Source organism: Pleurodeles waltl, chromosome 5 (genome assembly GCF_031143425.1).
Source record: "Pleurodeles waltl isolate 20211129_DDA chromosome 5, aPleWal1.hap1.20221129, whole genome shotgun sequence".
NCBI classification, from domain to species: Eukaryota; Metazoa; Chordata; class Amphibia; order Caudata; family Salamandridae; genus Pleurodeles; species Pleurodeles waltl.
The window spans coordinates 520,675,321-520,700,184 of NC_090444.1; the positions used below are offsets into that span (position 1 = coordinate 520,675,321).

A 24,864-nucleotide genomic window follows, 5' to 3' on the forward strand; every position below is an offset into this window, starting at 1 on the left:
AGTGTCAGAGTCTTTTCTTCGTTTCTTAATAGCTGTGTCAGCCTCAGGTCCAAATAGATGTTCCCTATCAAAAGGCATATTGAGCCCTGCCTGTTGGATTTCTGGATTTAAACCCGTAAGATCTTAACCATGCATGCCTATGGATTGTTATGCTAGTAATTCATTTTGCATTTCATCCCAGTGTGCCCTGTCATACCTTGCTAATAATAGGGCATGGGAATTGTCAATATGCCATCGGTTAGCTGCTTGTGTACCCTTTTACCAGCTGCATCAAACTTTCTGCTTTCCTTGTCAGGGGGAAAGGTGTATCCCCTGAAGATTGGCTATTGGCCCTTTTCCATGCATCACTGACTACAACAGAGTCTGTTGGTAACTGTTGTGTGATATAAACTTGGTCTGTTGGCGCAGGCTTGTATTTTTTGTCTGTTCTCGGGGTTAAAACCCTAGCCTTAACAGGTTCCTTAAATATGTCATCTGCATGTCTAAGCATACCAGGCAGCATTGGTAAGCAATGGTAGCATGAGTGAGTGGAGAACAATGTGTTAAAAAGAAAATCCTCCTCCAAAGGCTCAGCAGCTGCTCTTGAAATGACCTGAGTATAAGCCGTACTATCCTCTGGTGGTGAAGGTTTGGACGGATAGAGGTCTGGGTCATTTAGTGTTATAGGATCTGGGTCATAGAAGTCCCAGGGGTCAACTGTATCTCCATGTGAATATGCATGAGAATGTGTTGGTGAGGGCAATGGTGGTGGGGTAGTAGGTGGTGGAGAGAAAGAAAGTTGTGGTGGAGAAATCTGTAAACGTGATGGTTTCTCCTTCCTTTTAAATATCTTTGCTGCTGGTGGAGCAGTGTCAAGACTCTCTTGAAACGCCAGCTTTCCCTTGGTTTGTGGAGGAGGTGAAGCAATGATTTTCCCCGTCTCCTTATGGATATGTATCCTTCTTTGTTTGGTGTCCATGATTTCAAGGACTGGCTGAATATCAGAGTCCTTAGAATGATATTCTGATATTTTAACTCCTTTAGAGGATTGATCATCAATTGTCTTTGAGCTTTGTTTTAATACGCTCGAAAGTCTTTGTTCCTCCGTATAAAAAGATTTTTTTGTCTCCGAAGTGGTGGCTAATTTTTTCGATCCCGAAGATACAGCCTGTGGTTTCGGCTCCAAAGCCGGACGTCAAATTTTCGACTCCGAAGAGTGTGGACGTAGGCTCGGCTCAGATGTGGAGCTTTTAATATATCTGCTCGATTCTGGCATCGAAACGGGTGTAGCCTTTTTCGGTGCCGAACCTGAAGCGTTGGTCGCCAACAATTTTCTTTCGGGTGGAACCATGGCTCTCTGGCAGTGGTGTACCCAAGACCTTAATAGGTTTCTTGGAAGTGGGCGTAGGGGCAGGTGTAATCACATGCTGAGCCACAGTGATCAGTTGGCTGTCTTCATCCGAGTCTGCTTCGGAGTCAGTGTCCTGAATCAAAACAGCCATCTGTGCCTGCTCTTCTTCTAAGGTGTTGGTGGACTCTGTATGCTTCGACGCCATCTCGAGTCTCCTTGCTCTCCGGTCACGCAGTGTCTTTTTCGACCGGAACGACCGACAAGCTTCAGTCTTCTTATCGATGTTCGTGAGAGAGACAGAGATTACATACCACGTGTTGATCGGTGTAGGGGAATTTCGCGTTGCATCGAGGGCAGAATCAGAATGGAGTCCGATCCACCAGGCTATGGCGTGGTAGGCCTGAACAGGCCAGAGTAGGGCGCGTGCGCCCAAAAGAGCGTTTTTTGGTTTCCAACTGAACTATCAGCTCAATTACAGATGAAAACGCGATTGAAACAATACCGACGGTAGAATAAAGTTAGTATAAAGTTTCTGAACCGAAAGTCTTAGAGCGAAAGGAAACACGTCCGAACCCAACAGTGGAAAGAAAACAATCTAACAAAGAAGTTGGTGCTCATGCGCACTATGACCGAGAGGAGGAGTCACTTGATCCCGTGACTCCAGAAAAGACTTCTTTGAAGAAAAACAACTTATAACACTCAGGGCCCAACACAAGATGGCGGACCTAATGCATAGCATGTGTATCGGCAGATATACATGCCATCGAATATATATAGCCCGGTGAGGATCTTGCAATCATTTTGGATGCCCTGATGCTATGTCCTGTTCAGCTCTGATTAGAGTTGTCCAGCACCTCTTCTTCTTTTGTTTGTCAGTCCAGTTCAACGTCAATGGAATTCTTGCTCATTGACAATTCTTGCCAGGAGATTTTGTCTCCTGTCATTTTCCTCCATTGTGACCTTTCACAGGCACCTTCTTCCTTCATATTGCTAAAATTATGAAAAGTCACGAGTGGTTACTGCAAGGAGTCACCTTTACGTTGGGCAAGTAATACCACACAAGTTTAAGCATCTTCAGTGTTCTATCGTTAACATCATACCATACCACACCTTAACACAGCTAAAAAAAAAAGATGGGGGTATCAGCAAATATAGGTTCGAGGTTGGATTATGCCATTTCTTTCATTTTGGCCTCCCTGATTACATGTCAACTTGTATCCAGAACTTTCAGAATCAGAAGGTAAGGCTGATTCTGGGTGCTAATAAATATTGCCCTACTCATGCTCTTCTTTACTCCCTTCTTCAGCTCCTGACCCATGAGGGTATTTTGTTTCAAATATTGTGTGAAGAGAAGTTGCTAAGATGGCAGGATAAACAGACACAGACTGTCTGCCATTCATCATTTCCATAATACTTTCAATGCACAGCTGGCTTAATCTTTTACCCAATGAAGCCAGTAAAGTCACACCTCTTTTCTCAAATTGCGAAAAACCTCTTGATACAGCACATATGGAATGGCTAATTTGATTTTTGCAGGCACTGGGGAGGAGGGACAAGATGACGATGCAGCCAAGGGACAGCAGTTGCTGTGAAGGGCCAGTCTGGGGGGATAATGAGGTGTTGAGACTGGTCCCCACCCTGACTGCGGTGGCACGGCTGCTGGGACATACTGCACAAGCCCGTCCTGGGTCCCTGAATGCATCCCGAGCTGAAGTCAACCAATGGGCCTGGGGTACGACGGTGCAACACTAGGCCCCTCTTGCTACCAGGTGCCCTGCTTACATGGCTCTCACAGCATGGGCAATCACAAACTCTGCAAGGGATGATGAAATTGGTCAACATAGTTCTTGCCCAGCAGCCCACAGAAGGCCTAAAGTGAGAAAGGTCCTCCTGACTGACGCTTAGCAGTGGGATTCAGTGATGGGCCAAGGACCTGGTGCAGACTCAGCAGTTCCTATGCCCTTCACCCGCTGGGTTTGATGCACATAGCTCCCAGCAAGACTGGGGATATGTATTCATTACATACCTGAATTGACTCACCAGCGTGTGCGACCCACAGCAGATTTCTGTGCCCCCTTCGCCATTTGGAAAATCCACAGGAGGGGAGGGAGTTGGGCTGGACATGGGTCTCGGCATGCAAACAGACCCACCCCTGTGACGCTTGAGCTTTATTGGGAGGATGAGAGGCCCCTGGGTCTGGAACCCGCAATTGCTACTCTTCATGACAACATGATGGTGCTCTTGAACCACTTGGCAGAAGAGATGGAAGAGACAGCCCAAGGGTGGGGTGGAAGTTGTCTTGATCGAATTTATCAAGGGTTATTTGTCCATATCAGCAACAAGTAACATAAGTTATGCTTAAACTAAACAAAGTGAAACTACGCGATGTCTTTAATTGGACATGTATACTTACTGTCATTAAGAAAACTTTGGGATTGCTGTTATTTGAACCGATTTAAAAATATATAGTAATCTTAGACTCTCTGAAGCACATGGATGAATACTGTCCTGCATGCTGTTTCTTCATGCCTTGCGCTATCTCCATTAATTAGCTACATTATTTTGGTCACCTTGACAATCATCGTGAAAACATTTAGAACAATTCTAGGATACCCACCTCAGAATTAGATTATGTGATTCATGTGAAACTATATATGCAGAGAGGAACAGATGCCTTTCAGGGGCGGCATCAACATTGACTTTTGCCTTGAAAAGGCAAAACACGTGATGGCTGTTATATTAATACTCCTATTTTTTTCTAGTACGTTTATTTCATTCACTATATGGAATATCTGTATAGCTATATGGTATCCACAAATATGTTATACACTGAGAAATGGAAAGTCTATGTACCTGAGACTCTATAAGAGTTAAAGTTGTGACTTTTACAAATATGTTTTTGATCAAAATAAATTTGAAAATCCAAATTGGAACTGCACTCTGAATTGTCAAATTTTTTATGCCTCTTCCAGAGGTTTATCTATGTTTACTTTACTTAATGATACAGCGAGGTAGCTATCACATTGGAGAGCACCCACCATTGGACTTTATACTTTAGTAGCTCTCCCTTCCATTTATCATTAAATAACTTGAATATTTGCATTTTAAACGAACCCCTGCAGCAAGCATGGCCATCCTGTACCTGCAGGTTGTAAGCTAACATCACTCTCATTCACAAGCCCAGAAAGGATCGACATACGCAGTCATATAGCTGGTTCACCAAGCAGTTCTTGGCCAGTGGTTCATCTGATAATGGAGAGCATCTTCATTTTAAGATAATGCAGGGTCGAAGCTCTAGGCATATATGCTGATAAAGGAAGCAAGTAGTCAAAGCTGAATATTAAAGTAGGAACCGTCTTGATAGTGATACTAAATGTTTATGCTCCCAAATGAGGGCAGAACCCCTTTCTTAAAGAAATTATCACAGAGACAGTCCATGAAATACAGAAAGACATAATAGGGATGACCTGAATGCGAATATGGACAGAGCCTCTGAAAGATCCTTACTCAAAGCAGATGGGTCAGGGTAATGTGTGCTGGAAACACAGAACTGGCTCACTCATGTGGAACCCAGAGACATCTGTTGGATTCAACAGTCAAATGAGCGGGACTTCACCTTCCATTTCTATACACACAAGAATGTGAAGCTCTAACACTTCCTGTTCTCTACAACCCTATTCAATGAAGTCCTAGACTCAGAGCAGCCAGATGACACTCTCCGGCCACCCCCTATTTCTCTGATGTGGGAGATGAACAAATTCCTCAGAGAGGAATGTGGGGTCTTTGGGAGGCAATGTTTAGAGATGCCTCTTTAAAGGAGTAATCAGAGCTCATTCTGCAGCAATACATGCAGGAAAATTAGAATGGTGGGTACCTTTGGGACGTCCTGAATGCTGTGGCTCGAGTCCAGGACATCTCATAGCAGCCTCAAAAGCTACAAAAGGACCTAAGGCAGCTTGTCACTCCTTGGAGTCGCATGTACAAAACAAATCGAAGCTCAGAGCAGCCACAATCCAGCTGGCTGCCTTAGTCACTTACAAAGCAGAATACACTCTGGTATGCCTTATCATGGGGGGTGACAGGGTGGGAAAGATCTTGACTTGCAGACTGAGAGCAGAGACTAAACGTCAAACAATAGACAACACAGTCGAAAACTGCGCAATTGAGAAGATACCAGACAAAGGCATTGCTGAACCTTCAGCTCCTATTACGGTAAGCCTTACCAAGCTTCAGAGGCATCAGACATAGGTACACAACTTTACTGTTTCACCTGTGCAATTGCAAACAGAACACCCAACAGATCACCTCATCAAACCCAAGGAAATAATTTCCTGCATATCCAAGTTGAAGAAACGTTACTAGCCATGAAGAATTCTCTTCTGTGTTTTACAAAACACACTGCACAATTCTAATCCCCATTATGATAATCCTTTTTAACTCCCTTTGTGAAACTGGGGAGGTGACTAACACCATGACTGACCCAAAATTTTAGTCATTCAAAAAGGAAGAAATCCACGAGCTGCAGCTTGCACTACTTTGTCTCTCTGCTGCACTGTGATGTGAAACTATTAGCAGCGATCCTGGCAGCAACACTGAACCTGTAGCTTCCAAATTTGACCAATTTAGACAAAACAGGGTTTATTTCTGAAGGTCTTGAGGTTAACATCAGAAATACTTTACACATAGGTGACATTGTCAACAGGGCATGAAAGAGCACACTCCTGCTATCCTTGGGAGCAGAGCAGTTTTACCACTCCCACAAGATATTTCCAGGCCATACCTTGGAGAAATTGAGAATTGTCCCCAAATTCTGGTCATAGGTCCAATGTAGCTACAAGCAATCTTATACTAAAGTAGGTGTCAATGGAGCTCAGTCAAGCACGGTTCACATCAGACAAAGAACCAGGCAAGGTTGCCTTTAGCCACCTCTTCTATTCACTTTAACTACAGAGCACTTGTCCGAGTAAATACTGAAGCAGGATGACACTGTGGATCTGACACCCACAAACTAGCAATGTATGAAGATAATATCCGGACCCTCACTAATCCGCAAACCTGTGTCTCAGATCCCACGCAGGAATTAACCAAATATGGGGACTTGTGGGCTTTAAAGTAAACATGGCAAAATCACAAGACTTTAACATCTCCATCCCAGAAAGGGAGTCAGCAGAATTCTCTCCTAGCATGTCATCCGATGAGTCATCAGAATATTGAATACCTAGGCTTCGAGGTTACCCAATCTTTAAACATGTTAGTGGGGGCCAACAACTTACACCAATGCCCCAGAATCACATTGGTACTTATGTGCAGAAATGGTCCACAAAGGGTCTCTCCTGGTCTAGTAGAATAGTCACAAGCAAACTGAACATTCTTCCCTGAATTCTGCACCACAAGTTCTCTATCTCACTACCAGTCCAACCATCCATTGTACCAAAGTTTACTCTTCAACTTCATCTGTATGGGCAAGCAGCACAACTGTCAAAAAGAGCACTTCATAAGCGCCACCATTAAGGTGGGCTGTGAGCTCCTGACACAGTAATATACTACTAACCAGTTCAGTTATTCTTTCTGTGGAGTGGAAGAGAAGTTAGTGGGACTTTGTGAACAAGGTAATTTCTGGAACATATGTCTTAAGAGCTCCTTGGCGTCACCAAAGACATACCCTTTGGGAACTCTATTCTTTCTCAATCACCAGATCCAAATTTGCAGTTAAGGACAAGGTGAATGGGGAAAAGTGTCTTAACTCGCTTCCCTCCAGATTCACACAGATTATAGACAATCCAATGTTTACTCAAGAGAAGGTTGTACAGAGGATACAGGTGAGATGCATCTGAACTGGGGACCTAGTCAACGAATCAGGCTTTAAAGATTTCAACATTTTTAAAAGCAAATATGAGATACCTGAACGGAAGTGCTATCACTACTGTCAGATATGACATCGGGTTTTGTAGCTAGAGGTCAAACTCCCCGCCTCCAGCAACATAATTTGAAATAAGAAACTCATCTCCCACTAATACAATCTGCTGCTGGATAACTCCGCGCATGACTGCACACCTGGTCAACTTAGCTGGGAGGGCAGCTTGGTTGTCACCTCTCCAATGATGACTGGAAACAAATACAACCTAGATTCTACAATACCTCACAGGAAACATTCCTTACTGAAATACAGGGAGTGCAGAATTATTAGGCAAGTTGTATTTTTGAGGATTAATTTTATTATTGAACAACAACCATGTTCTCAATGAACCCAAAAAACTCATTAATATCAAAGCTGAATATTTTTGGAAGTAGTTTTTAGTTTGTTTTTAGTTTTAGCTATGTTAGGGGGATATCTGTGTGTGCAGGTGACTATTACTGTGCATAATTATTAGGCAACTTAACAAAAAACAAATATATACCCATTTCAATTATTTATTATTACCAGTGAAACCAATATAACATCTCAACATTCACAAATATACATTTCTGACATTCAAAAACAAAACAAAAACAAATCAGTGACCAATATAGCCACCTTTCTTTGCAAGGACACTCAAAAGCCTGCCATCCATGGATGCTGTCAGTGTTTTGATCTGTTCACCATCAACATTGCGTGCAGCAGCAACCACAGCCTCCCAGACACTGTTCAGAAAGGTGTACTGTTTTCCCTCCTTGTAAATCTCACATTTGATGATGGACCACAGGTTCTCAATGGGGTTCAGATCAGGTGAACAAGGAGGCCATGTCATTAGATTTCCTTCTTTTATACCCTTTCTTGCCAGCCACGCTGTGGAGTACTTGGACGCGTGTGATGGAGCATTGTCCTGCATGAAAATCATGTTTTTCTTGAAGGATGCAGACTTCTTCCTGTACCACTGCTTGAAGAAGGTGTCTTCCAGGAACTGGCAGTAGGACTGGGAGTTGAGCTTGACTCCATCCTCAACCCGAAAAGGCCCCACAAGCTCATCTTTGATGATACCAGCCCAAACCAGTACTCCACCTCCACCTTGCTGGCGTCTGAGTCGGACTGGAGCTCTCTGCCCTTTACCAATCCAGCCACGGGCCCATCCATCTGGCCCATCAAGACTCACTCTCATTTCATCAGTCCATAAAACCTTAGAAAAATCAGTCTTGAGATATTTCTTGACCCAGTCTTGACGTTTCAGCTTGTGTGTCTTGTTCAGTGGTGGTCGTCTTTCAGCCTTTCTTACCTTGGCCATGTCTCTTGAGTATTGCACACCTTGTGCTTTTGGGCACTCCAGTGATGTTGCAGCTCTGAAATATGGCCAAACTGGTGGCAAGTGGCATCGTGGCAGCTGCACGCTTGACTTTTCTCAGTTCATGGGCAGTTATTTTGCGCCTTGGTTTTTCCACACGCTTCTTGCGACCCTGTTGACTATTTTGAATGAAACGCTTGATTGTTCGATGATCACGCTTCAGAAGCTTTGCAATTTTAAGAGTGCTGCATCCCTCTGCAAGATATCTCACTATTTTTGACTTTTCTGAGCCTGTCAAGTCCTTCTTTTGACCCATTTTGCCAAAGGAAAGGAAGTTGCCTAATAATTACGCACTCCTGATATAGGGTGTTGATGTCATTAGACCACACCCCTTCTCATTACAGAGATGCACATCACCTAATATGCTTAATTGGTAGTAGGCTTTCAAGCCTATACAGCTTGGAGTAAGACAACATGCCTAAAGAGGATGATGTGGTCAAAATACTAATTTGCCTAATAATTCTGCACTCCCTGTATCTGTTACAATAAGAAGATATTGGCACAACACACATGTTGAATTACAAAAATTTAACAAAAAGCAATCCAATAACTGCCGGTGGGCAGGGAGGAAACTCCGACGCATCTATTGTGGGGCTGTCCTAAAATCAGTCCTTTTGGAGAAAAGTATAGCAAAACAAGATATTTCAAACTTCTTTGCCTTAAATGGCATTCTGGGCCTACCAAACAGAAAATGTCCCTGTTGTGCTAAGAAGAAGCAATTGCCTTTCTGTCTGCTAGCTTCTTAGCAACCTGACTGCGATGCACGGGTACTTCCAAGATACCAAACCAAAACAGACAGGTTACAAGGAATCTGGGAGATTTTCTAATTTGAAAAGATAGCCCTCATTCAGACAAATACATTAGGTTTACCAAGCATTAGCTTTAACAGGATTTGGGACACTTTCTTAACATACCTCAAAGAAGAATTTAGGGAAAGTACATCCCCCCCTAAGGTATCTGAAGGCATTCAAAATTGCCCTACCACAAATCAGCCAGCTACATATGAATGTGGCCCCAATGAGTGACAGTAGATGGAGTCCAGAGCACCCCAGATTTTCACCTTATTGGATTGTTCCCTATAAATTGAGGCAAATCCACAGCAATGGAGTTCCTGGTGCTGGCTTAGGAGCAGAAAATGGAGGGGAATGAGAAGGGTGGGAAGCGTCAGGGTTTTAAAGGAGATTGCAACTAACATTTGGTGCAGTGTACTTCTAACCCTACATCTGAAATGCCTGCACAGTCCTTCAGGATGTAGGAGCCAGTAGCAGGATTAAAAAAACATAGATTTAAATTATTGCGTTTACAGTTTAAGCTCATGCCATAGGTTTATTGAGAAACATATTTCCCCCTAGCAGCCTTGTCAAACTCTGTGCTCTTCTGCTGTCAATTTACTGACACAGCCTGACTGAGCAAAGCCAAGATGCATTTTTCCAGTTTTAGCTGCTACAGAACAGAATACATTACCTGTCAGATGAGAACCAATTTCTGAATATGCTGAGAAACCCTCAAGACCTGGCTTTTTAGAAATACATCAGTAGTTGGCTTTATTTCTTCAGAAATTAGTTATGTGAAATTAGAGCCTGACTATTCAGGTTTTCCAGCCCAGTACCAAGAAACCCCTGAAGTAGAAGTGTGCTAAAAGTCATTATACCATAACACAATACATATATATTTACATATATACACATACACACAAACATACATACATACATATAAAGACATTCTATTGTAAGGCATTTTCCACCCCACATAAGGCACTTTCTACCCCACCTGAGGTGTCCACTGATTGAACTTAATTTTGATGAGCTCTCCTTGGCCCCAAATGGATTTCAGTTTTTTTCTGCGCTGTGAGATTGCAATACTTCTATGGCAGCAGGGGTATCATTTTAACTGGTGACAGCCAGATCAGATTATAATGTCCCTTGAACCATGTAATGGACTACAGGAAAAACTGCTTTTCCTGATAATCAGATTAGTTTATTAGTTTCCGGTTAAAAGGGTTCTAACAAACCCACTTCGTGTTTGAGTCCTCCTGTACTGAATGATCCAATCGGCCCAGCAACATTTCGTAATGCAAACAAAACTGTGGATCTACACCACACCCAAAAAAAATTATATCCTCCTGTTAAATTTGGATTTTATTTTATTAGCAAGTGTTAAATTGACATAGAAAAATAACACACATTTCTCCCCCCTCTCCTGCCCAAACCTAAAAAATGTACACGGTATTCTGGTCTGAAAGTCTGAGAAGATGCAACCAAAGCCAGCGTTATTAGGAATCCAATTATTCCTTTTTATTTTTTAGGCCAACATCATCAAACTCAACTACATAGTTGTTGTCAAAGACTCTGCAATTTGACATTTAGACACACCCAATATTTGAAAACAAACATAATTACATTATAATTTTGTGGCTTTAATACCTCTAGAATCCTTCCCTGTGTAGCCAGAACCTGCTATTTAAATGGTATCCGGCGAGTGTGGATCTCAGTGAAAACTATCTGCCAGGAAACTGACTTTATGAATGACAATGAAAATGTCACTTACCCAGTGTACATCTGTTCGTGGCATCAGTCGCAGTAGATTCGCATGTTTTGCAATAGCTCGCCATCTGGTGTTGGGCCGGAGTGTTACAAGTTGTTTTTCTTCTAAGAAGTCTTTCGAGTCACGGGACCGAGTGACTCCTCCTTTTGTCTCCATTGCGCATGGGCGTCGACTCCATCTTCGATTGTTTTTCCCCGCAGAGGGTGAGGTAGGAGTTGAATTGTAGTAATAGTGCCCATGCAATGGAGTGACTAAGTATGCACCTATTTAAGGTTGAGATGATACATATATAAATAATTGAAGGTAACTTCCAAACTGCTACAGGCTCCCGGGGAGGCGGGTGGGCACATGCGAATCTACTGCGACTGATGCCACGAACAGATGTACACTGGGTAAGTGACATTTTCAGTTCGATGGCATCTGTCGCTGTAGATACGCATGTTTTGCATAGACTAGTAAGCAGTTATCTCCCCAAAAGCGGTGGATCAGCCTGTAGGAGTGGAAGTAGTCTGAAATAATGTTCTTAATACGGCTTGACCTACTGTGGCTTGTTGTGCGGATAACACGTCTACACAGTAGTGCTTGGTGAATGTGTGAGGCGTAGACCATGTGGCTGCCTTACATATTTCTTGCATTGGGATGTTTCCTAGAAAGGCCATGGTAGCACCTTTCTTTCTGGTTGAGTGTGCCCTTGGTGTAATGGGCAGCTGTCGTTTAGCTTTAAGGTAGCAGATTTGGATGCATTTAACTATCCATCTGGCTATACCTTGTTTTGATATTGGGTTTCCTGCATGAGGTTTTTGAAATGCAATAAATAGTTGTTTAGTCTTTCTGATGTTTTTTGTTCTGTCAATGTAATACATCAATGCTCTTTTGACATCTAATGTATGTAGTGCCCTTTCAGCTACGGTATCTGGCTGTGGAAAGAACACTGGAAGTTCCACTGTTTGATTTAGATGGAACGGTGAAATAACCTTTGGCAAAAATTTAGGATTGGTCCTTAGGACGACCTTATTCTTGTGTAGTTGTATAAAAGGTTCCTGTATTGTAAACGCCTGAATCTCGCTTACTCTTCTTAGGGAAGTAATGGCGATGAGAAATGCCACCTTCCAGGTTAGGAACTGTATGTCGCAGGAGTGCATGGGTTCAAAAGGTGGACCCATAAGTCTAGTTAGGACAACATTTAGGTTCCATGAAGGAACAGGTGGTGTTCTTGGTGGTATAATTCTCCTAAGGCCCTCCATGAATGCTTTAATGACTGGTATCTTATATAGGGAAGTTGAATAGGTAGTCTGCAGGTATGCAGATATTGCTGCAAGGTGTATTTTAATGGAAGAGAAAGCCAGGTTAGATTTTTGTAAGTGAAGCAAGTAACCCACTACATGTTCTGGAGTTGTGTGTAATGGTTGTATTTGATTAATATGGCAGTAGCAAACAAACCTCTTCCATTTACTTGCATAGCAGTGCCTGGTGGATGGCCTTCTGGCTTGTTTTATGACTTCCATACATTCTTGGGTAAGTTGTAAGTACCCGAATTCTAGGATTTCAGGAGCCAGATTGCTAGATTCAGCGATGCTGGATCTGGGTGTCTGATCTTTTGGTTGTGCTGTGTCAACAGATCTGGCCTGTTGGGCAATTTGATGCAGGGTACTACTGATAGGTCTAGCAGCGTTGTGTACCAGGGTTGCCTTGCCCAAGTTGGTGCTATCAATATGAGTTTGAGTTTGCTTTGACTGAGTTTGTTTACCAGGTAAGGAAGGAGAGGGAGAGGAGGAAAAGCGTAAGCAAATATCCCTGACCAGTTCATCCATAGGGCATTGCCTTGGGATTGTTCGTGTGGGTATCTGGATGCGAAGTTTTGGCATTTTGCGTTCTCCCTTGTCGCAAACAAGTCTATCTGAGGTGTTCCCCAGAGTTTGAAATAAGTGTTCAGAATTTGGGGGTGAATTTCCCATTCGTGGACCTGTTGGTGATCTCGAGAGAGATTGTCTGCGAGTTGATTTTGGATCCCTGGTATAAATTGTGCTATTAGGCGAATTTGGTTGTGAATTGCCCAACGCCAAATCTTTTGTGCTAGCAGGCTTAACTGCGTGGAGTGCGTCCCCCCCTGCTTGTTTAGATAATACATTGTTGTCATGTTGTCTGTTTTGACGAGAATGTATTTGTGAACTATTATTGGTTGGAAAGCTTTTAGTGCTTGAAAAACTGCTAGAAGTTCTAGGTGATTTATATGCAGTTTTGTTTGATGTACGTTCCATTGTCCTTGTATGCTGTGTTGATCGAGGTGTGCTCCCCACCCTGTCATGGAAGCATCTGTTGTTATTACGTATTGTGGCACTGGGTCTTGGAAAGGCCGCCCTTTGTTTAAATTTATGTTGTTCCACCATAGAAGCGAGAGGTAAGTTTGGCGGTCTATTAACACCAGATCTAGAAGGTGACCCTGTGCTTGTGACCATTGTGATGCTAGGCACTGTTGTAAGGACCTCATGTGCAGTCTTGCGTTTGGGACAATGGCTATGCATGAAGACATCATGCCTAGGAGTTGTAGTACCATCTTTGCGTGTATCCTTTGTGTTGGATACATGCGTTGTATGATGGTGTTGAAATTTCGAATTCTTTGTGGACTTGGAGTGGCTACTCCTTTTGATGTGTCTATTATGGCTCCCAGGTATTGTTGTACCTTGCGCGGCAGAATTTTGGATTTTGTGAAATTGACGGTGAACCCTAGTTTGAAGAGGGTTTGTATGATATGATTTGTGTGATTTGAGCACTGTATTAACGAATGGGCCTTGATTAGCCAGTCGTCTAGATATGGGAACACATGTATTTGCTGCCTTCTTATGTGTGCAGCGACTACCGCTAGGCATTTGGTAAAGACTCTTGGTGCGGTTGTTAATCCGAAAGGCAGTACCTTGAATTGGTAATGTATTCCTTTGAATACAAACCTTAGGTATTTCCTGTGCGATGGGTGTATTGGTATATGGAAATAAGCATCCTTGAGGTCTAAAGTTGCCATGTAGTCGTGTAGTTTTAGCAATGGCAATACTTCTTGTAGTGTGACCATGTGAAAGTGGTCTGATTTGATGAAAGTGTTCACTACTCTGAGGTCTAGGATTGGTCTCAGCGTTTTGTCCTTCTTTGGTATCAGAAAGTACAGTGAGTAAACTCCTGTGTTTATTTGTGTGTTTGGCACTAATTCGATTGCATTCTTTTGCAATAGTGCCTGCACTTCTATCTCCAGGAGATTGGAATGGTGTGTTGTCAAATTTTGTGCTTTTGGTGGTATGTTTGGAGGGAATTGTAGAAATTCTATGCAATAACCATGTTGGATAATTGCTAGAACCCAAGTGTCTGTAGTGATTTCCTCCCATGCTTTGTAATAATGACTTATTCTTCCCCCCACTGGTGTTGTGTGGAGGGGGTGAGTGACATGTGAGTCACTGTTTAGTAGTAGGGGTTTTGGGGCTCTGAAATCTTCCTCTATTTCTAGGGAATTGCCCTCCTCTATATTGTCCCCGAAAACCTCCTCTATACTGTCCCTGGTAACTGGACGGTGTTGCTTGTGAGGTGCTGGCTTGTGTGCTCTGACCCCGAAACCCCCCTCGAAAGGGCGTTTTACGGAATGTGCTGTAATTCCCTCTGCTCTGCGGGGAGTAGAGTGCGCCCATGGCTTTGGCAGTGTCCGTATCTTTTTCGAGTTTCTCAATCGCTGTGTCCACTTCTGGACCGAACAGTTCTTTTTCAATAAAAGGCATATTGAGAACTGCTTGTTTAATCTCTGGTTTAAATCCAGACGTTCGGAGCCATGCATGCCTTCTGATAGTTACAGATGTATTAATTGTCCGTGCAGCTGTATCTGCAGCGTCCATGGAGGAGCGGATCTGGTTGTTGGAAATGGTCTGTCCCTCCTCAACCACTTGTTTTGCCCTATTTTGTAAGTCCTTGGGCAGATGTTCAATGAGATGTTGCATCTCGTCCCAGTGGGCTCTGTCATAGCGCGCAAGTAGTGCCTGGGAGTTCGCGATGCGCCACTGGTTTGCAGCTTGTGCTGCGACTCTTTTACCAGCTGCATCGAACTTGCGGCTTTCTTTATCTGGGGGTGGTGCATCTCCAGATGTGTGAGAGTTGGCCCTTTTCCTAGCTGCTCCTACAACGACAGAGTCTGGTGGCAGCTGTGTAGTGATGAAAACCGGGTCTGCAGGAGGCGCCTTATACTTTTTTTCCACCCTTGGTGTGATTGCCCTACTTTTGACCGGCTCCTTAAAGATTTCTTTCGCGTGCCGGAGCATACCAGGGAGCATAGGCAGGCTTTGGTATGAGCTGTGGGTGGAGGAGAGTGTGTTGAATAAAAAATCATCCTCGACCTGTTCTGAGTGGAGGCTTACGTTGTGAAATTGTGCTGCTCTAGCCACCACTTGAGAATACGCGGTGCTGTCTTCTGGTGGAGATGGCTTCGTAGGGTATGCCTCCGGACTGTTATCTGACACTGGGGCGTCGTATAGGTCCCATGCGTCTTGATCTTGGTCACCCTGGCTTATGGTGGTGTGAGCTGGGGAGTGTGATGGAGTTCGTGCTGGTGAGACGTTAATCACGGGCGGAGGAGAGGGTGGTGGGGTAACTCTTTTCACCAATTTTGGTTGTGGTGTCTGTTCAGTCTGGAACTCCAACCTTCTCTTTCTCCTAATGGGGGGAAGGGTGCTTATTTTTCCTGTCCCCTGCTGTATGAAGATACGCTTTTGCGTATGGTCCACATCAGTTGCTTGTAGCTCTTCCTCAAACCTATGCTTTTGCATTTGGGAGGTTAGCGAGTGCTCTTCTGTATAAGAGCCTGAAGCTGGGTCGCTTGCAGTTTGTTTCGGCATCGAAACCCTGTCTGCGTGTTTTTTCGGCTCCGAAGTGACTTTTTTCTTTTTCGGGGCCGAAACCTCTCGGCGTCGATCTTCTTCGGTGCCGCTGTCTCGGCGTCGAGCCGTGTCCACACCGGCATCTCGGTGTCGAGGCTTGTCTCCAGCACTTTCTCGGTCCCGAGAAGGCTGCGTGCCGGTGTCTCGACCGCAGCGGACGACCTCGGCACTGTTTGGGCCTTTTTCGGTGCCGACGGTCGGTCACCGAATTTATGGGTGGAGCCATGGCCGGATGGCAGTGGCGTCCCCTGGGCCTTGTAAATCTTTCTCTGTGTGGTTTTCGACGTCTTACTCACGGTTTGTGTATCGTCGAATCCTTCGGAGTCCGATTCTTGGATCGAGAAGGTACCTTCCTCTTCCTGCTCCTCGAACTCTCGGTGGGCTGTCGGCGCGGACGCCATCTGAAGTCTTCTGGCTCGACGGTCTCGGAGTGTCTTTCGGGACCGGAACGCACGACAGGACTCACAGGTGTCTTCACTGTGCTCAGGTGACAGGCACAGGTTACAGACCAAGTGTTGGTCTGTATAGGGGTATTTATTGTGGCATTTGGGGCAGAAACGGAACGGGGTCCGTTCCATCGGCGTTCTTCAGCACGCGGTCGGGCCGACCAGGCCCCGACGGGGGATCGAAAAACTACCCCGAAGGGCACCGGAGCTCTTCGATCTTCGATGCGGTGTGGAATCTAAGTACGCCGATTCCGAACGCAACAATACCGACGAAAATCTTCTGAAATTAGCTAATTTTCCGTTCCGAAACTCGGAGCGACAGGAACACGTCCGAACCCGATGGCGGAAAAAAAACAATCGAAGATGGAGTCGACGCCCATGCGCAATGGAGACAAAAGGAGGAGTCACTCGGTCCCGTGACTCGAAAGACTTCTTCGAAGAAAAACAACTTGTAACACTCCGGCCCAACACCAGATGGCGAGCTATTGCAAAACATGCGTATCTACAGCGACAGATGCCATCGAACATATAAATTCCCTGGAGGCTAACTCAATTGAAGCTCAAAAGCATCCAGAGAGAGTGCATTAGGTAACATAACGTACAAGTTCCAAAAACACAAGACAAGTGTTCTTAAACACTGCAATATTTTTCCTAACACTTTTACTGTAAACTGTGAAAACCTGGTAATCCTGGGTAGTCAATTAGAAGTACAAAACAACGATCTCCTTGGAGAAAGTAACAGGCCTACCCTCCCCCCCCTCAATACCTCAACCCACCCAGTCAGAGAAACCTGTGTAAACAAATCTTTAGTATAGTGTGAAGGCACAATTTATTGCCTACTCGTTATGTTAACATGGTAAAATCATGATTAATAATTCATACTGTAGTTGATGTAAAAAAACGGTGCAGTGAAAAGTGGCATGAGTCAAAGTGTGTTTTTTTACGAAATATAGAGTCTAGATGCTGATATTTGATACAGTTTGAACCATAGTGAACCAAAATATATAATCATACTATCCATAGAATGAAGTGTTTATGCCATATAAAATGAATGAAAATAAAATGAAAAATGATCCTGTACATTAAATAAATCTGTTTGAGATGCTATATAGATTCTCACATTTTAAAACAAGGATAATTCTACTTTTGACATTAATTCCATACCTGTAATGCAGCCTGATCACCTGCTTTAACATCCTTGTTTTCCTCTTCAAAAACACACCCTCGGTTAACGGCATTGGTGAAAGAATTAGTTCTTCCCCAGCTAGAGGAGCGCTTGTGCCCAGAATGTTCAGAGAAGACCTTTTAAGAAAAATATGCTGATACTAGTTTCAACAAGATTGCCACGCCATACTTAGCTGAAGTACATACTTGTCATTTCGGTTTATACTGAAGACACATAGGCGATACAGTGAGGTACTGGGACCCAGAAGGAATTTGTTAGGGTCAGTCAGTAATGGTTAAAAGTACATCCTTAGCTAAATAGCAATAGCAAGCATAGACAAAACTATTTTAAAGAAAACAGACATAAATGTAAACCCAGGGGTGTGGAATTTAATAAAATATCTTCTTGTCCATGGGACAGGTTGGTTCATAAATCTACTTGTTATGTAACAAAATCCACTTGTCCTTTTGGTGACATTCAGTGCCACATCAAATTATGGCAGGGCCGCAATCTCATTATATAAGGGCTCTGCTAACAGCCCCTCTGAATATGCCAGGGCTCATACTATAGTAAGGTTTGAATACTAGCAAATCCCTTATTTTACATTACACTAAATGATGCTTCAAAGAAATGGTACCTAAAATTTCACAGCAGCTTAACAAAAGTTATTTTTTTTTCCCCTCATTGCATTTTTTAATGAACGTTTTGATTTTGAAATCTCAGAATGCTCAATATTGCTTTCACGTTTCTGCAAATATATGCATTTAATCAGAGAGCATTGTGGGAGCATTATAAGTAGCCTCATATTGTTCAACTTTGCAAACGTGTGTTCACATTTTTATACTGAAACTACTAGCAGTAGTGCTGTCCGAACTTACATTTCCTCAGCACGCGCTCACCCTAATAATAAAGGCTTTGCATAAATGAATCATAAATACAAGTTCAAACAGCAGTGACATATGGACACAAATGTTATCTTTAATAATATATACAATGCCCTATCCTGATCCATAATGTGGTACAGTAAACTGGCAGCCAAAGGATTTGTGCTGCAGGTGGTTGGGCCTACTTGTCCCAAGGACAAAATAAATATGAAAACTTGATATCTTTGACCCCAAACAATATGTCCTGGGTGCCAAGCTATAGGAATTCCACACCCCTGTAAATAACAATTTTTGTTATGACTCAACAATCATACTATTGCAGAATTTCTTGGCTACATTTCTGCCTTTGACTTAAGTGATGACAGAAAGCTATAGAACAAAGTAAACAAGACCTCCATAAATCAGGACCATTTTTGAGTAGAATAAGTTACTTACTGTAATTATGTTTATAGTATAGACATAAACCTCCTGCAGATATTTATCCTTCTGAATACTTCTTCCAGAGGTCCATAAAACATTTTTTTCCCCAGCAATGGCTCTCAATTGCACCAAGGTAATACCACACGCCTTCAGGTACAAAGTCAGCAGATATGCATTAATGTGACAAATTAAGCGCATTTTGACATCAGTTCCTGAAATCTTTTTCCACTCCTCATCAATGCACGCAGAGAGGAACCAAGAGAGCCACCACCACTACAGAAAGTGCAGCATGAAACAAAATTTGCACACCTCGGGATCTTCTGAAGAACATTACTAGTTCTATGGGAAGGAGGGGGACTGTGAGGAATTGGTGGAAAAATAAGGATCCATCACAAACATCATTACCAATTTTAGGCATCTTTCGTGTGATGGATGTATCTTCCAGCAGACTGCTCACTCTATGAACAAGTTCCAAAGCAGTACCTCTGTGGCCAGTGGGACAGAATGGCGCTGGTTAACTAAGGAAATTATGCAACACAAGTGAGGAAAGTACCCATCATTACATGCAAGAACTGTGACACAGTAGACCTTTGCCACACTATGCAAGGATAACCACATAGCTGCCCAGCAAATGTTTGCAACTGGACACCTTTTGAGAGAGTTGTGGAAGCAGCCACTGCCCTGGTGAAAAGAGCATACATGTCTTACCTTACAAGTGTATTCCTTAGCTAAGGCATAGATTTGGATGCAGAAGGTGATCTAACACGAATGGTGCATTTTATCAACACCTTACACTTATTTCGTTCATTGAAGCCCACAAAGAACTAATCGTCCACTTTTTCCTATTATATGCAGTCAGTGTACTTGGATACTGCACACTTCAGGTCCAGCCTAGGCATTTGTTTCTACTCTTTGGTTGGCTGGAGAGGAGGGACGTAAGTTGGGAGAGTGATAGACTGGGCCACAAGAAAGGGTAAAATCACCTTGGATAAGGATAGGCAGGGGAAGTTGATCTGGAAGGCACATAAACAGGGAGAGAGCTGCTAGGTAGCCCTACAGCCACCACCAGACCTTGCTGTGCAAAGGACAACTGAAACCTCAAGATGTTGGACAGGTGACTCTTAAAAAGATCAGAGCCTTCCACTGCTAAAATCTGTCCAGAGGTCTGAATAGATGGATTTGGTTGCTGTCTTCTGAGGCACCAAGATAACATCTGTGACAGTACTAGGAAAGCAAAAGGATTTTAGGCGCCACCGCTATATTTCCACATATGCAACCGGAGTATCTGGGGATTGGAGTGAAGGGCCTGACCATCTTGACATATGAGCAGGTCTGCTTTGCCCAGGAAGGGAAAAGATGGGCAAATACTGAGCAATAACAGTTTGTCGTAAGAAAAACTAAGCACAGTCTTGAGTAATCAGAATATGTTAAGCCAGAACCTTCTGTACTATCAGCAGTGGTCTGGATGTGAGCGGGATTAGAGAAACATGCATGAGTCCAGCGACTAACTGAACTCTAAAACAATTCTCAATATACAAATGGAAACCCCGCTCTCAAGCTCACATCGGGCACTTCAGGATGTAACTAACACTCATGATCCCACAGTAAGAGGAAGCCTGCCAGCTAATTGCCCTAGGTCAAAAAACCTTGTTGGTGCACCCACCTCTCTAAATGAATTACTTCCCAACATTGGGTCAACTACCATCTCTGCTCTGACTGTTGATATAATTAAAAGAGGTGCTGTTGTATGAGAAAATTTGGAGATTGCACCCTAAGATGTAATGGAGGAAGGCCTTCAGGGCAAGACACGCTGCATGCAGGTTGAGCACATTTATGTGCAGGCACTGCTACCATAATGACCAGAGACCGATGCAGTTCTGTAGTCTGGTTGAGCAGCCCAGTCCAGTAAAGAGGTAGAGGCTTGTAGACCACAGTATCCTTAGCTTCAAAGGGGCTAAAATGGTGACCTAACTCAGGAGGTGTGCGATACCCATTTACCAGTGCAGGTCTTGGCGAAATGATTGGAAGATCTGTACCTGAGCCAAAAGGCTCCTTTGATGTTGCAATAACTGTCTCCTCACATACCACTGAAGGGCCCTTATCTGAGGCATCAAAAGGATGTAAGAGGTCATGAAGTCTGTGGGACCACCATCCAAGCTTGAGTAAGACACATTAGAATCATTGTCTGACAACCGATTATTTATGAGGAGGAGGGAAGGCCTTCATAAGGATACTGTTAATCATTGTTCGAAAAACCTCTATGTTGGATTAAAGTATGAACTTTGAAGGATGATGGTAAAGCTTTTGTGGAAAAGTGTCACCATGTTCGGAATATGTTCCTGGACCAGCATCTGGGACACTAGCTACACCAACCAGTCATCCAAGAACAGAAATAATTCTAACATCTGCAGCAAAGTTGTCACAATGGCCTTTGTAAAGATGCATGAGGGCATCATCAGCCCGAAAGGCAGGACCACAAAATGAAAATGTTGGAAGTTGGAACCTCATACTAAACCTTAAGTAGCTCCTCTGGAAGGGAGGATTCAGAGATGAAAATAGGCATCTGGTGATCCAGGGATCCCAATTAATCTTCTGAGTTCAAGGTCAACAGGATCTGGCTCGGGAATAGCATTTGAATCTGTCTTGCAAATGAACACATTCTGTAGGTGGAAGTCCAGAGTAAGTCTCACACCTCTGATCTTCTTGGGTACCAGGAATCTAAGGAGATGGAATCATGCGCCCCTCTCTTTCGGAGGCACAACTTCAATGCCTCATTTTTCCAGTAAGGCAAGGGCTTCTGCCACCAAGATCGAGGCACAAGTTGACAAACAATCTCAAGAGGGAAGAGTGGAGGGGGAATCTGGCAGGAAGCACAGGTAGGAAATGACAGCCATGGCATATCATTTGGATGAACCAGTGGTGCATCAGGATGGTTTCCAACTGGCGATAAAAATGAGACGCCCACCAGATAATGGTGGAGGGTGGAGGAAGAGTCAGAGTTCTAGAGGCAGCAGAGCCTGTACTGCTACAGAAGGCAAAGTCAACTCCAAGTCTTCCACTTTCCGAACAGCTGCTGTGGAAGAAAAAATACTTCTCTGCGGAAGGGCCAGGAGAATAGGAACTGTTGCCTTCTGGTGAAGTTTTAGACATGTGGCTTTAGACCACTGTCTTTCTCAGATATCTAAATATTCACTGAAATTAATATTAAAAAAAGAAGCAGGAGTACTGCAGATTCGGACTCCTCATCCTACGTGTCTATTGCCCTTTCTCTCCAAAGCCAAGGCTCAATCAACAGGGGAATATTTGGGACCAATATTAAAGAGTCACCTTGACTTTTTCCCTTGCCAAGCTGATGACATTTTCTCCTACTGATCCCGTGGCTGGTGCTTATAGTTGCAGGGCCACCTGGAAAAGACCCAGCACAGCTATCTAGAAGGTCTCAACGTGCATGGGGTCATCTGAAGAATTTCAGCCATAGCTTTTAAAGAGCCAGGGGTATCTCAACATTGAGAAAGTCTGGTGTTGCCAAATAGTGCTGTGACACCAATGGTCCTTGTAGTGCTATATCTTCCTTTAGCAAGAAGAGAATTTTCCTCCCTATGGTGCTTTTGGTATTTTTTGTGTGGGAAGATCACTTGCACCTTACATGTGCAACACCATTATCAGTCCTGGAAGCCGATTTTATATACTGAACAATCAATATTCATGCCAGATAGCAGTAAATTATTCAACTAAAAGAAACACATTGGCACAGGGATGTCACTGGCCCCAGGCACATCAATTATAATTATTTTCTAAGGGCCACCGACTGTTGTGATGAAACAGACATACTGTAGGGAATGAACAAGAGGAAACTCACCTATCAAACCACAATTAATTCCCCTTGAAAACCTCAGAAGGATCAAGTGGGGTATAAGACACAGAACCAATACGCATTGACAAAACCAATGGCTTTGTCCTTTTACAGCAGAAAAGGTGTTTACCAAGCTTCACCAACACAAAACACAATTACACTAAGAGATACAGCAGTACAAGCACACCTAAAACAGAGGCAGTAGCAGCAGCGCAAGACATATGTACGCGCGGGGAAATGAAAAGCGAAAGGAGAGAGCAGCGGTTGAGTCAGAATAAGGGATGCTGACTGAACAAAGCAATTATTTGTGTGTTAGTTTTGGATTTCTTTTGTTACATCAAGTAATTATTTTGTGCTTAAAATTAGACAACTGGCATCAGATGAAAACTTTACCTACCTATACCTAGAGTTGCCCAGCACTGGTAACTGTTACAGTTTCACCTGCTTGTATTATTCTCAGTCGTCAAGTTAAGTGTAACTAAACAGCACTGTACATATCTGCTTAACAAACACTGTACATATATGCTTTAACTATATGATAAATAAATGAAGACTATCTACCTCATTTTGTGACATCCCCCTCCAATACCACTCCCCCCCACAAAAGAAATACAACCAATGAGGTGCAGCAATACAGAGATAAACTTCAGTTAAAAGCTGCAAAGGCCAGAGTTTCAAAACTCATCAATGATGGGCAATCCAGCACCTCATAAAAGGGACGGACAGAGCATTGCATGTGAATATATGACAGACAACAATGTTGCAGAAATGTAGCTACCGCAAACTAACCTTTTCTTCTCTAACATTGGCTCTTTCATAGATTCACATGGCTGAATTAAGATTTCCACAGCAGCACCAGAGAAGTAGCAGTGGTCAGCAGGAATGAGGCTCACTTTAAACAAACAAGCCAGAAAAGTAGACCTTATTTTACAGCATCCATCTCTACAGTAAGTACCATCAGTGTGTTTCCTAGCATCCACATCTTGAGAAACTAACATTACTGGCTTCCTGCTAAAACCATCTTTAAAAGAAAAAGCCAGAAAAGAAAACCTTATACTACAGCATCCTCTAGAAACATTACTGCATTCCCAGCAACTAGCTCATCAGGAAGTGACAGCACTAACCTGAAACTTCTTGCTACCTCCCTAATTTAGTGAGCTCCTCAGGATGTCCCACTGCTGCCCTCCTCTCCCACACACACAAACATACACACTGAGACACACACACTGCATCCTCACAAACACACAGACTCAATCTCATACACACCCCACTAACCGTGACACACCCTCAAACTACCAAACACACATTCCAACTCATGGTCCTTTATTCATGCTCTTCCGTACTCAATGATTCTGACATTGCAGATCTCACATATCAAAACCTTGACACACTTTTAATCACAGAAACATTTCCTGAACCTTACATATCCTAAACATTGTCTCCACAGGCTACAACATCCAGCCTGAAGACCACAAACCTAAGGAAGGAGGCTTCTCCTTCATCCATAAGAAAACATGGCCTGCACTCAATTTCATAGTACACCTTATGTGCCAATGCCCTCTCCCTGCAACTCAGTTCACCACTTTCCACATATTTTACAGGCTTTCTGAACCAAAGAAGGAATTCGCTGAGGAATTCTCAGGCCTACACACCACCTGATGCACACAAATACCCTCCTCGGTGACAACCTCCCAGCCACCAACAGTACAAAACAACTAAGAGACACCCTTTTAAACTTCAAAGGCACACTACACATGGTATACAAGTTACTTACCTTTGGTAACACTTTTTCTGGTACAGATTCTAACAGCAGATTCCTCAACCTAAAATATTCCCCAGGTGTCAGACTGGATCCACAAAATCTTGAGCAGCACCTCTGCACGACAGTAGGTGGCTTTGATCAGGTCCACCCCATCATCGTCTGCTTCTGAAGTGACATGAATCATGGCTAAAGAGGTGCCATCCCAGCACACTAACATTTTCTTTTGTGACTATTTCCATGCTAAAAATATGGAGCCATGTTAAACTGAGTGTCTGACAAGAGTGCAGAATTTTACATGGT

At 43.4% G+C, this 24,864-nt stretch overlaps 1 protein-coding gene across 5 annotated transcripts in view; it reads right to left on the reverse strand.

Annotated features, from left to right (window-relative positions):
- Positions 1-24,864, reverse strand: part of RALGAPA2 (Ral GTPase activating protein catalytic subunit alpha 2) — a 1,651,508-nt gene that overhangs the window by 1,043,001 nt on the left and 583,643 nt on the right. For all 5 annotated transcript variants that reach the window (XM_069234346.1, XM_069234347.1, XM_069234343.1 and 2 more), the window contains exon 12: positions 17,645-17,782. In XM_069234346.1, coding sequence (XP_069090447.1) covers positions 17,645-17,782 — 138 coding nt within the window. The remainder of the gene's footprint in view (positions 1-17,644; positions 17,783-24,864) is intronic.